The sequence below is a fragment of the Ptychodera flava genome, chromosome 18 (genome assembly GCF_041260155.1).
Source record: "Ptychodera flava strain L36383 chromosome 18, AS_Pfla_20210202, whole genome shotgun sequence".
NCBI lineage: Eukaryota > Metazoa > Hemichordata > Enteropneusta > Ptychoderidae > Ptychodera > Ptychodera flava.
The window spans coordinates 14,980,716-14,994,544 of NC_091945.1; the positions used below are offsets into that span (position 1 = coordinate 14,980,716).

At 39.5% G+C, this 13,829-nt stretch overlaps 1 protein-coding gene across 1 annotated transcript in view; it reads right to left on the bottom strand.

Annotated features, from left to right (window-relative positions):
- Window positions 1–647: 647 nt before the first annotated feature.
- Window positions 648–13,829, bottom strand: part of LOC139116945 (uncharacterized) — a 52,496-nt gene continuing 39,314 nt past the window's right edge. The window contains exons 16-21 of the mRNA XM_070679685.1: window positions 8,514–8,613; window positions 7,831–8,048; window positions 4,154–4,220; window positions 3,583–3,668; window positions 3,241–3,409; window positions 648–1,490 (exon numbers count right to left, since the gene is read on the bottom strand). Coding sequence (XP_070535786.1) covers window positions 1,341–1,490; window positions 3,241–3,409; window positions 3,583–3,668; window positions 4,154–4,220; window positions 7,831–8,048; window positions 8,514–8,613 — 790 coding nt within the window. The 3' untranslated portion in view covers window positions 648–1,340. The remainder of the gene's footprint in view (window positions 1,491–3,240; window positions 3,410–3,582; window positions 3,669–4,153; window positions 4,221–7,830; window positions 8,049–8,513; window positions 8,614–13,829) is intronic.

Here is a 13,829-nt window from a genome sequence, read left to right on the forward strand (position 1 = left end):
ATTAACGCAAGGGATACAGATAAGATGATTTGAAGTTGCGCAATACGTCAACTTGAACTTTTTTCCCAATACGAGAAAAAATGTCGAAAGATGGTATGAAGACCGCTCGAAACATATCACAACGGAAAGTGTTCAGCCAGGAAAGTGTTGTCTCCTCAAAAGGAACGAACATAGGATAAGGACGTTGTCAGTCTGATTCGTAACCAATAACCAACAGTTTTAACCAATACTAGCTGGTAGAACAACACAGTGTAAATGCTTAGGCGCAGATAATAAAATGTAAAACATGACACTTCATATTTATAAATACTCGTTTAGGATAATAACATCACTATATATATATATATATATATATATATATATATATATATATATATATATATATATATATATATATATATCGAAGTATACAGATGTCCTCATGGGAAATTACAGTGCTCAATGCTAAGCAGAGCATTATAAATAATAACACAAATTACTTCAAGTATTATAAATAATAACACAAATTACTTACAGATTTCATTACTTTTTACTTGGAGTAATTTGTGTTATAATACACACACACACACACACACACACACACACACATATATATATATATATATATGTGTGTGTGTGTGTGTGTGTGTGTGTGTGTGTATGTATTCAGAGTAACTATTTAATTTCATATACAACGTGTGCCCTGTGATGTCCGTACAGCAAGATATACATGCTGTAATTTATCTATGTACACATATGAGTGAGCGAAATTTCAAACTTAAAGTTTGGTTGCAGGTGTTCGTCTGAGAGCATTACATTTAAAAACCACGTATAGATAATCAAGTAAATGCTGAAAATCAAGGTATTTTCCTTATTAATAAATAGACAACAAATGTGGGGCAGTAGTAACACATTTCTGCACCATCAGTAAGTGATAGGCTGCCTGGGAGACAGGCTCTGTCAAATGAGTTATAAACACACACCGGTATAGATAAGGGGTCCATTGGATGAATCAGTTGGTCTCTAGTCTTTTTGTAATAAATTTCCGAGCTCGATATAAAAGATAGTGCAAAATTTCCCTTACAGTTCATTACCATGAACAATTACACAAGCAAAATAATTTGACTCACATAGTGTACACGTGCATTAACCTACCACTGAAGTCTTTGACAGCTGTCGATAGATATATCGCTGCTGACTTACACTGATTGAAATAACTAGAGCTGGTTCTAAAACGTAAATCACAAATTCGAATCAGCTTGAAAACTTTTTGGACGGCTCGTATGATAGGACTCCCAGCCTGCGTTTTGTATTTAAGTTAGGCTGCATCCAGTATGCGCGATGGAGGGCGCACCAATTCTCTAGGTCGTCGCCGTTGTTGTTGTTGGGCTGATGGTGGATATTTTCGTGTTGGACGAGGATGATTCTTGCCAGGCGGAGCGTGGCGCCGATTTCGTGGTGTCGTCGAACGACACGGGGCCTCCGAAGCGTTTATGATACGCTGACCTCACCTGTGTTGGAAAGATGGCGAGCGTAAATGGAGATGGTGTTGCCGATAAAACAGAGAGAGAGAGAGAGTGTGTGTGTGAGTGTGTGTGTGTGTGTGTGTGTGTGTGTGTGTGTGTGTGTGTGTGTGTCACTGTTTTCAGTGTTTCCCCGAGTCATGAAATTTCACACTTTCTCAAAATCTACAAAGAATTCGAATAATCGTGATCGTGAGTCTCATGAATGTTAAAGGGAAACTTGAAAAGTAATGGTAAAGAGGTCTTGTCCCTCTCATTGTTGAATAATTAATGTAAACTTTTGTTAAAATAAAATAGAAAAATCGTTATAATCAGCAGTAGCTGTTGTTGATCAAAAAGTGTCCTGAAAGCAAAACTTCTATAGTTTCGTCCATTTATGGTAAACCGCGCCTGAGAACTCGACTAAGACTTAAACTTTGCTCAAACTTTCTTCAAAGAAAATTTAAAGCATTCTCGTTCATAATACAAACTATGGTACTAGAGAAACAAATTACAGAAAGAATTTACCTATATTTGAAATTCAAAATGGCTGCTATGTTAGCTATATTAAAATTTCGATTTTCACAAAGCCAAAACGGTGAAAACCTGTTTGACCCCACAAGTTTCGAATGGGTTCGTAAAAACAGTATACCACAAAGTATATTAAAAACTAAAAGTTTGAATCTGTAACAGATGCACATTCTGCCTTAGAGGTATACAGTCACCTGTAATCTAAATATGCCCATATATGGTCAAAAGGGGCGTTCCTTGAGTTTCAAAATGCCCATGTGAGGGCGCTGTTTTTAAAAAGCGGCCACCCGCTTAAAATCTGTGATTGGTTAGATTTTCTCTTTCCATGTTAACTGTTGCAAAATTGGAACAGATGACAGTATACCTTTAACTCACACTCTTCTAAAGAGATAGAGACTCTATTGTTTAAGTCAAATTTGTTCCTATGGCGGAGACATCGATATTTCAAATGGTGGCGGGTATGTAAGCGGTAATGTGATGTTTTGGTCGCGATGTGCTGTGTTTAGTTATGTTGTGTTTTCCCGTAGTTCGGCTGATCTCAACAAAACTGAACTGCTGATGTGCAGCGTCCTAATAAGGTTATCTCTGATTGGTCCATCGTCACTATTCACAGCGACTTAGGGAGTCTATTTGTATTGTTTTTATTATAACGGTAAGATTCAGCTACCCAATTGGATAACAGCTTCTTAGATCATAGTGCTGCACATTGGCCCACACTGAACGCTCATCCTGCGATAACCCAATTCGGCGCCCTCAACGGTCTGAGTGAGCACTCTGACAGGTGTCAACACCGGAGCCTAGAGTGTGTTGTTTGCAGTTCTCAGATTACACTATGGAGTAATCCTATAAACCATCTACGGCTCAGAAATCAAATTCAATGAATAATACAAAGGCACAAGACTTGATTTGATCAAGATATAAATCTGCAAAGGGCTTCATTCGCTTTTTCCACGAACGACTGACCATACCGTTATAACTACTGACTCACAACTGTCTGGTCGTAATGAGGGAGCATTATTTTAATTGCGGTAGCCACTCGTGATGACATTAGTGGAGGTGGTGATAGGTTGTAAGGGAAATGTGGTGATTTTTTTCAGTTCTGGTGGAGAATTTCGGAATACGTTACTTTTTTTACTTTGTTGTTGTACCTTTCCTGTGTAAACGCGCATTTGTTGCGTTTTGTAGGAGGGATTATGAGCCGAGATGTTTAATATTAAACCTAACTCACCTCCTCGTTCAAGAAGCAATGGAACAAGAAGATAAAGAACCCTTGTAAGGAGTTGGCAATGGAGAAGAGATACTGGAAGTACACGGCAGCCTCGTTCACGGCGAACAGTCCAAACAGCCAAGTCAAACCAAGTAGGGGAACGAGGATGACAGCCGCGCGCAGTCCAGCCCTGTAATGCACAAAGTTTTATGGTTGAATCATCCATTCCATGAGTAATGGTAATGGTGCATGTTTAATTCACATAACTTCATCAAAACACTGAGATTTTATTTTGACAAGTTAATAGTTATTACTGAAACATTGTGAGATTGGTCGACAAACTATTACGTACAGCGCCCTCACCTGATCTTTTCGGTATCGCTTTTCTTTGCATTAGTCTTCACGCCCATAAAAGCTCTCAAGACCATTATCAACACGATGATGTTAATCTGTTGATAAAATGGTATAGCACTCAAAAAAACTGTTTGTTGAATAGTAAAATGCTAGGGCAATTAAGTAGAGCAGGCGATGAATTCTCAAAAAGGCGCAGACAGTTGAAAAACTCATCCGTCAAATGGACACTGAATCAGAAAAAACCTGATGAAGCCTGCACTTATCGTCTCGTCTAAACAAGAGCATCTGAGAAACTGAAGAAAGTGGTGTCTGATGTTGCTTGACGTCGATGTAGCACACGTCAATTATCTGACTTCCGAAGGAAGTGTTTCATTAATTCTGATTGCACTCTGCTTGTTGCGCTAAATACAATATCGCATTTGGATAGATCAAGATCAACGACATGCTCAATGAATACTGGCACTTCAAGGAGAAGGCGCGAACACGTGCACAACGAGTCAACGCGAAAGGATTTGAAAGCGAAATGTGGTACAGGAAAACAAGCACGAGTGATAAAGTTGAAGATAGGTGTTTCCCTTACCACGACAACGAGCATCGCTGGAACGATGAATGCCGCGGGCATACCGTCCGTCATAGACAACCAACAGCTGTGCAAAAAAAAATATATTGTAATGAGAACACATGAATGGTTAAGGGTACAAAACCATGGATCGTTGTACCCTTTTCCATAACTTTTTGGCTACAACTTACTTTAGTGTGGGTTACGTGAGATTTCTTAGGCCCTTATCTCCACGAGCTAAAGGCACTCTACAAAAACGTAGGGAAGAAAGTAGGCTAATGTGTGAACAGGTGAGTCTTCAGAGCGGGATGAAAATATCTTAGTGATCGGGAGTGTCCGAGATTGTTCAAGGAAGGACCAGAGTAAGAGAAAGTGTTAAGCGAAAGATTTTTTGTTTACCAATGGCGCTTTGAGAAGGCGGCAATTAGAGAAAGAGCGAAGTTGTCTCGAAAGACTATATTGATGAGGAAGATGAATAAGATATTGTGGCCCGGACGATAATTTGTGCTCCTACAGATTTATTGCTAGTTACTATAGTAAGATGTTCAATTTTCTACGATGGATTCGTTATACTATTCTGAGAAGTCAAAACCCATGATCGTGCGAAGCTGAATTCAGAATCTCTGGGTACGATATTCATCATGACAAGTGAGAGCGCACTATTTCTCCTCCAACTTGCAGCATCCGGAAAACCATACAAGCATTTGAAAACAGCGAAAGATGTTGTAATACTGAATATTACCTATTCTCTTGCATTTGTGTATGGTCGGAGGTTGCCTGTCAAATAACCCTTTTCTGTTCTGCATATCAACGACATTATGAAGCAATTCAATAATCGTTTCATTATATCGCATAAAAGCACGATTATATTAAACAAATAAAGTTTGATATTGCTGCTAAATAACCATAAAGGTCAAGGTCAGCAGGTACTCCAAATGCCGTTCCACTGGGAAACAGGTGTTGATAAACTGTCAATTTGAAGCAAAACCATAACCCTTTTGTTTTGACTAAACTGGTGCAACCAGCCCCATTACTTTCCTTTACAATATTCTACAGAGCAGATAACAAACTTTTGAAATACTTGTATTATAAACGAAAATTCTACCATACTCTTCTCTCTCTATCAAATGTATTTTTTTTAAATTCTTTCCAATTCTCTCTGCAGTAGAATGGCGTTTTGAAAAGTTATAAAAATCGTCACCTATAAATTTGTCTACACATTGGAGAGATGTGAGACTTACTGAGAGAAATCTCTAAAAACACTGTCGACAGATCAAAAATGGATCATTGGATATCTCCAATGAACGTATGGCGATGTGTGAATTTTATGTAATGATCTCACAAGGTACAATTTTTTTATGCATTTATAAAATGAAGGGAGGACAATAAACGAATTGAAGAATTTCCAGACTGGAGAAAACGTAAATTTTGATTGATAGGCGATAATGAACACTTGATTTTTAATCGTTCATTCATTCAGCATTGAACTTATTCGATGCTGAATTTGTATTAAGATAGAACACGCCTCGGGAACAGATATTCGGACTCTCAAATTTCTACAATTCTTTTCTGATCTACCACTTCTGCTGGGCTCATTTTAAAGCTCTTGGAAAAAGAAAAACTTTTACCGCCTTAGTTTTTCAAAAATCTAACCTTTTATTTTTGCAAAAGAAGTTGACACAGGGATGGCGGCCATTTTGAATTTCAAATATCGCAAAATGTTGAGTAGTTTGTTTCGCTAGTTCCAAACTCTGCACGGTGACTCCTGATTTTTATTATTGATTTGGTAGGGGAATGGTTAAACATTTTATTTGGGAAAGTTTGAGCAAAATTTAAGTCTTTCACTTTCGAGACACGAACTACTTTAAGTGTTATTGTACAGGAATTATCTATGTCTGACATTGAGGTCTACAATTTGCAGCAGTAACAAGCAACAGTTGATGGCAGCTAAAGTTGTAGAATGGCTCAAACAGTCAAAATGAAGAAAAAGGGTTTCTCAGAAGTGAGAAGGAGATTAGACTTAAAAACTGCTTCCACATTTAAAAGGGCTAGACTATACAGTTTTCACATAATACACTGTGTTTTTGAACATGAATATTACACATACATGTAAAGATTGCACAAGTTATTTACTATAAAAAGGTTATGAAATCGCCTAGTTCTCGTTGACGTAGGACGAGCCAAATTCGTCCTACATTTAGCTCAACCGCTTTAGTGGAACTTTTCATTCGATGCCTCGGGACGAGTGCTCCTGAACATGGAGACAAGGGGACGCAAATCGTGATGCGGACCATTCATGCAACACCTGATGCGAATTCGCAGTGATGTCTGCATTTGACACGACATTAAACATTGAAAAGTCAATCTAGCGTAGGAGTTGCCTGTGTATATCAATTTGACCCACTGAACTCAAGCCCACGCGACACTTTTGGCGGGAGATATTCCCAACTGCCTAGTGCACATGACTCGTAGAATGTAACCAGGTCGGAATGTGATGCTTGTAAATTGCTAGTATTTCGGCCGGCAGTACTTCGTGAAATTTGCTTAAATATGCAGTTTGTCCGCTTACGGGCTATGACGTATTCAAGTTGGCCATTGGTTAGAGGCGTCAGACTTAAATCGGTGAAGTCCCAAACGCGGACTCAAATCGCACCAAGGGCAGCCAACAAAGCCGTTCGCGGAAAACGGTGTTCGCAAGCATTTTCTTGATGTGTGTACGGGAGTGTTGAATTCACATGGTTCGTCGTATAGGTGTCGTTCTCTTATCAGCAGGCGGAGACGAGACGAGCGGACATTTTTAACATTAGAGGACGATAATTTTGCTTTTGCTGAGCGGGAAACTTAAAAACAGCAGGAGAGCAAGGAATTTGAGTTTGCCTGTTTGTCTATTTTGCCAGGGCAAAATTATATAGCGGTAATCTTTGTAACCTTCGGACAGGTTCAGTTCTTGGTAGTTTTCTGCGTCCTAAGAGAGAAAGGAGAGCGCGGAGGGTATAAAGTTTGTACATCGTTGCAAGAAGGCGCGTAGTCGGAAAAGTTTTCAGATTACTCTGTCTCTTCGTTTTCATTTAGTGTAAATGACCTTAGAGCAAACCTTTAGATCTTATAAGGGGTTGATCAGAATGTCAACATAGGGGTTGATTTCGAGTCCCAGAATTTGACAACTATGTTCATTTTGTATCGCAAATTTGTTTCCAAATATTGACACTTCATTTTTACAGCCGATCTTAATGTGGATATTTTTGTTCAAAAGTTAGCAAGACTGCGCGATTTGTTTAAGCAACTTTTGCTCTGCACATTTTATTTCAATTTTAACACCCCCCAAGATCTAATGGTTCAACCCTTTGAGGAAATATGAGCGTGTAAAAACCATTCCAAATTGGCGGATCGGCTGACCCTTCTTCAGGTCAAGTCATCCTATCGTACCACGACATTGTACAGTCATGATGATTTACAGTGACTGAACGACACTTTTTACACGCAGGAATGCATCAAAGCATACCGGAACGACTGACTTTGATCTCAGTCTAACTCCAGGCATTTTATTCAAAATTTCTTTTTCACGTTTCCAATTTTCATGACCAATGTTGGTATCTCATTTTTCTTTGAGTTGAAGACGATTAACAAATGTACTTGCCTTAGCATTTGAACTTATTTCTGTGGGAAATACTAGAGAGAAAAAAATGTTATACACTTACTAGTCCTGGTTTCCGTAGCTATCCCACTTGATTCCTGCCGACACAGCGACAATTGGGAGGGGAATGCCCCATCCGAGGGCGCACAGATACATTAACTTCTGACTGCTGATGAAAATCGCCCTCGCTTTGATGAACAGGTGGATGCCTTGCGCCAACATCCACGAGAACGCAGCCAGGAACAGGTAGTGGAGTAACACAGCAACGAACATACAAACATACTGCAGGTAGAAAGACACGGATAAGTAAAAGCAGACACAGTAAAAGGTTATTCGTGCGTGTCCCAGGCATCAAGAAATGAACTTGATACACAAGATAAACGTGCTCTGATGCGAGAGTATAATCTATGTTGTCTATCGTATAATTGAGTTTCCAAGTTCACATCCGACCTGAATCCACTACGCTTGATTAGCTTTACGAATCAAACTCTGGAAATAACATGAACGAGAGGTCACAAGGGATCTAGATATTTTCACTTTAACGGTACACTTGACTTAAATTCTTGCGTGATAAAACTCGAGAACCTTCACGTGAGTTAAAGTTCTCACTGATTTTACTGTGCTTTTGGTTTTTGTTTAACGTTTATAGATCTGTGAGATTGTCAAATTGCCAGGGCTGGCTGATTAACAGCATCCCTGATTTTCTGAATGAATTAACTAAAACCCATGAATACTTTTTCAACAAACCCTGTTTTTAGTCGCATTAATGCCAACGATGAAGGTCAACTGTGCCAACAGCAGTGCCACGATGGTGTTTTGAAGAATGAGGACACGGTCTGACGCAAGTCTGAAAAGAAAAGGAAACGCGATCGAGGATAGAAGGGGCGTTAGGCATTTTATTGATTTCTTTCTTTGAAGGGCCAATAGCTGTATTGTTATAATTTTTTCACTATTTTTGTCTTTAATGTCAACTGCAATTTCTTGTTCTACTCCCCAAAGCATGTTGAGACATCGTATTCAGGTTTACAACTCAGCCTCTATACTGTTATCATTGACAAGTGAATTATCGTCCGGGCTTGAATTCAAATAAAACAAGGCAGTATTGCTGAAGGCAATGAGTACTTGGGCCGTGATAGAGTAATTTTGAGGACAATATATACTATTATTCAAATATGGTCTTGAATTTCCTCCTGTCAATGAGGCATTTGATTAACTGGTTATTAAACGAAGCAATGGCATGACAACGGCAAAATATGTCTAGCAACTTTTGTGGAGTTTGAGGCAGGGGTTCTTTATTTATAGCGGGAATTGCTTAAACTCCTTAAATATTCAAATTACAGCAAATTTCTTTTGTTCTCGATGGTAGATGTCTAATATTTAGATGGGCATATTTAGATTTCTACCCTATAGTTATCCCATATACCAAAAATCGGACATCCAGCTCTATTGGCTTGCTCAGAATTAGATATGCGCATAATTAATGAGGTACAATATGTGGTGTCATAAGGTGTCCCATCATACCATTTATGAAGGGTGTAGCACTTGTGGTTACTGAGTTGTGGACAAATATATATATTTGAGGTCAAAGGTCATCGAGGTCACGTGACATTTTGTCAAAATAATTGTATTGCTAAGTTATTCCTACATACCAAAAATCAGACCTCTAGCTCTATTGGCGCGCTCAAAATTATATATGCGCATAATTAATGAGGTACAATATGTGGTGTCATAAGGTGTCTTATCATACCAAATATGACGGATGTAGCACTTGTGGTTACTGAGTTGTGGACAAATATATATATTTGAGGTCAAAGGTCATTGAGGCACGTCACATTTTGTCATAATAATTGTATTGCTAAGTTATTCCTCTATACCAAAAATCAGACCTCTAGTTCTATTGGCTCGCTCAAAATAAGATATGCACATAATTAATGAGGTACAATATATGGTGTCATAAGGTGTCCTTTCATACCAAATATGAAGGGTGTAGCACTTGTGGTTACTGAGTTGTGGACAAATATGTATATTTGAGGTCAAAGGTCATTGAGGTCACGTGAAGTTTTGTCAAACAAATTATATTGTTAACTTATCCCTATATACCAGAAATCAGACCTCTTGCTCTATTGGCTCGCTCATAATTAGATATGCACATAATTAATGGTACAATATGTGGCGTCATAAGGTGTCCCATCATACCAAATATGAAAGGTTTAGCACTTGTGGTTACTGAGTTATGGACAATAATGTATATTTGAGGTCAAAGGTCACCAAGGTCACATGATATTTTGTCAAAATGTCTGAGATATCTGCGTGAACCGATGGACTCACTGATGGACTCACGGACGGATGTGAGCCAATCTATAAGCCCCCTGGACTTTATCCGTGGGGACAAAAAAACTGTGTCACTGCATCCTTTAGGCAATATGAATACGATGAGAAACTAAATTTTTATTTTTCTTGGCATCATACATGCGAATCTATGGAGAACTGCCTTATACATGGGAGTCTATGGAGGTGTAAACTAAAAAGTCCTCTAACACGGCCAAATTTGAAAGCATTGTGAAACAAATCGACGTGCATCTGTATGGGGTTGGGTACTAGGCGTGAAGGGACGCACGGACATGACCAAACCTATAAGTCCCCTCGGACTTCGTCCATGGTGATTAAAAACAACGCAACAGTTATTACAGCTACACCGGCGGTAGGTTCATATCCAGAGCCCCGTACCGTCTGCCGCCGTCGCTTGAAAACAATCTCATGCACCCGGCCATATAGGCAGCTGGCCGGATGCATGACTTCCCGGAGAAGGCGAGCTGTCACGTTCAAGCACAGGCACACGACGTCTTTTAAAATCACTTGTCTGTAATTTTAATGTTGAAACATGCATTTTATTAAAATCTGTGCAAACGGAAATCGTGCGGGCATCTATTGAGGCATACAGTGAACAGTGCCCCGTGCACGGCTGTGGCCGCTTAGCTCAACTGTTAACGTTACTAATTTTATACAAATGGCGAATTTTAAAATTACTTGTCTACAATTTTATTGTTGAAACATACATTTTATTGATAACTGTGCGAACGGAAATCATGCAGGCAGCTTTTGAGACATACAGTGAGCAGCGCCCAGAACACGGCTGTGGCCGCTCGGCTGTCTTGTACACATTACTCTAAAGGTACGAAACTATTTGGAAAATTATTTTAAATTGGACAAAATTAACGGTTATTGGCCATTCTCGAGATTCAAACTTCAACATAATCAAGGGGATACTTACAAAAATCGATCGATCGGCTTCCTAACTTGTAAAGTTAACATCGGCCCTAACTACGGCTGATAATTAGCGCAATGTTTTTTTACAGACAAGTCCCCTGCCAGCGCCATTTTCAAAGTGTGCAGCTTGAAGTTGACGCATGCGCATACTTTCCTTTTAAACCAATACGTCATTGTTATTCGTACTGAGGAATAGCCTTCAAAATGGCGGTGTCACGGGAGTTGTCCGCAGGTGAAATTTAGCGACTTACCATCAATTACATGGCCCGGTGCAGTTTTTGTGTTTCAAGAACCCAGTCGATCGATTTGGTACCACGCATGCGACAACACAGAGAAGTTTAAATCCCCAGAGTTGCCAACAACGTTTTATTTTACGGATTTTATTTAAATTATTTTCCAAATAGTTTCGTACCTTTAGAGTAATGTGTACAAGATAGCCGAGCGGCCACAGCCGTGTTCTGGGCGCGGCTCACAGTATGTCTCAAAAGCTGTCCGCATGATTTCTGTTTGCACAGTTATTAATAAAATGCATGTTTCACCATTCAATTACAGACAAGTGGTTTTAAAATTGGCCGAGTGTATACTATAAGTAACAGCAGAGCTAAACGGCCACAGCCGTGCACTGCACTGTAGTGTAGTGATGGGCACTGTTCACTGTATGCCTCAAAATCTTGCCGCACGATTTCCGTTTGCACATTTATTTGTTAATAAAATGCATGTTTCAACATTAAAAATTCAGATAATTGATTTTAAAATTCGTCGTGCGCCTATGGTTCAAGCTCAGGATTATTTGTCGATCAAATTTCAGTAAATTTACCTTACCTAGATGAAATTTTGTCTATAGGCTGAAATTTCGCCGAAGTTTGACAAAATTACATCGATTTTTCAGGTTCATATGCGACATTTTTGAGTTTTGAGTGCAGACAGAAATAAGTTTTGAGGCAACATGGCTGCGACCCCATGTTGACCCCTAGCCCTGCGTACGATGCTATGTGCTACAGCTAACACACAGCATCGTACGCAGGGCCAGCGAGAGAGTTGCCGACATCGACGGTTATTTACGAGAAGTGAATAAAAGACTGTCTTTTTGGAAGCGATCGAGTAGCTGAGGTAGGCTGGGATACGACTTGGGCCCAAGAACGCTGAATTTCGGCAGTAATTTGGCTTTTTACGTCAAGTCCTAAAATGGATTTGAAGTCACCGACCAAACGTACGGGTCTTTGCAGGGCTGTGGTGAGCGGGGCGGTTAGCTGTAGCGGAACACACAGCATCGTACGCAGGGCTAGTTGACCCCCAAGTGAAAATGTGTTCGCGATCAAATCTTCCTATATTTTTTTCAGAATTTTCAACAAAATCATTGCTTCTTACATCTTTGGTAAAATATAAAATACTAAAATAAAACTGCGATGTGCCATGTCTCCAGATTTCTAAAATATCGTTCGTTGACCGTTCGACGCAAACTTGTACGCAGTTGAAATTCAATACTGACCGCCAAATAATCTTAATGAGACGAGATCAGTCTAGACATCCTCCAAATTATCCAACCATTCGCATTGGAGTTCAGCTCGCTTAGAGTATCATAACATTTTTCGGCCTTCTTTTAGATCGACCCTAATATCTCCCATTTAGGAAATAAATACACAAGCTACCTCAACAAAACTTCGTGCACCATCCAAGACCAAACGCACTACAAATCTGTCTTGACGTCATCATCTCCTTACATGGTAATCGGCATACCGTATTTTTTAGCAAAGGGGACACAGAATACGTCGAAGTATTCAGTTTCAAAACGTATTACATTGTGTGATGTTGTCAAAAAAAAGTCATGTTACTGCAGTGGTATAAATTACAAAACACAAAAGTTCAAATCAGTTTATTTTGGACTGGCTTTACCCAACATTTCATATTGTTTCTTATGCCAGATTTGACCACGTGCTTACTGGCGACCCCTTTTCATGCAAATTTTGTGTCAAATGATGTGTTCCCCTGGAAAAACAAACGTACGATTTCTAAATGAAGGAGGCGAAATTTGCCCTCAAGACGCGAAACCACCCCTTACGGGGTGTACCTAGCTATTTTTAACGAGCTTCTCGAATCTGCAGCTCTATTTCGAAATGATGGTCTGGTTTTCTCAGCTCAAGGATAAGTGTTCTCCATCGCTGTGGGCATTACTATTCTCAACCGGGCGTACAGTTTCCAGTCGTAATGTTTTTCATTGTGTCCGGGATATAAAACCTTTCCTTTTCAAACTTTCTCTTTGATTAACACTAATCCACATCTTGTCAGTGATTAAACATGTTTCAAGTTTAAATGTTAAATTCTGGTCTCGAGCCCTCCTGTTCGACCAAACCGAAATTACCCTCCCACTTTGGCTCGTCCAGTGGTGTAGCAAGGGTCGTGCCATCGCCTAGGAAACGGAGGGTGCATTAATTGTTGCATTTCGATGCACATTTTGATTATATTCAGAAGATTTTGTGGCCAGAACTCAGATAGAGAAGCATTTATATTCACATCTCACTTATTCAAGACTGGCTGAGAGCAGCACTTCCATTCAGTTAACATCATTACGCCATTTATTATGCCAAGAAAGATGAAGCCAATACATTTTGCCCTCCCTGGTCTCAGCCAGAAATGGTTATACCTTACAGTTTTTTCCCACGGAATGAAAACAAATGTACTTGGGCTGAGGCCCAAGTACAATAAATAAGAGCGCATTTTACACACATCGATTCCGTCTTGCCTGGCAGAATAATTTTTTTGAAGTACAACAAGAAATTGCAATTGGCATACAAAGTA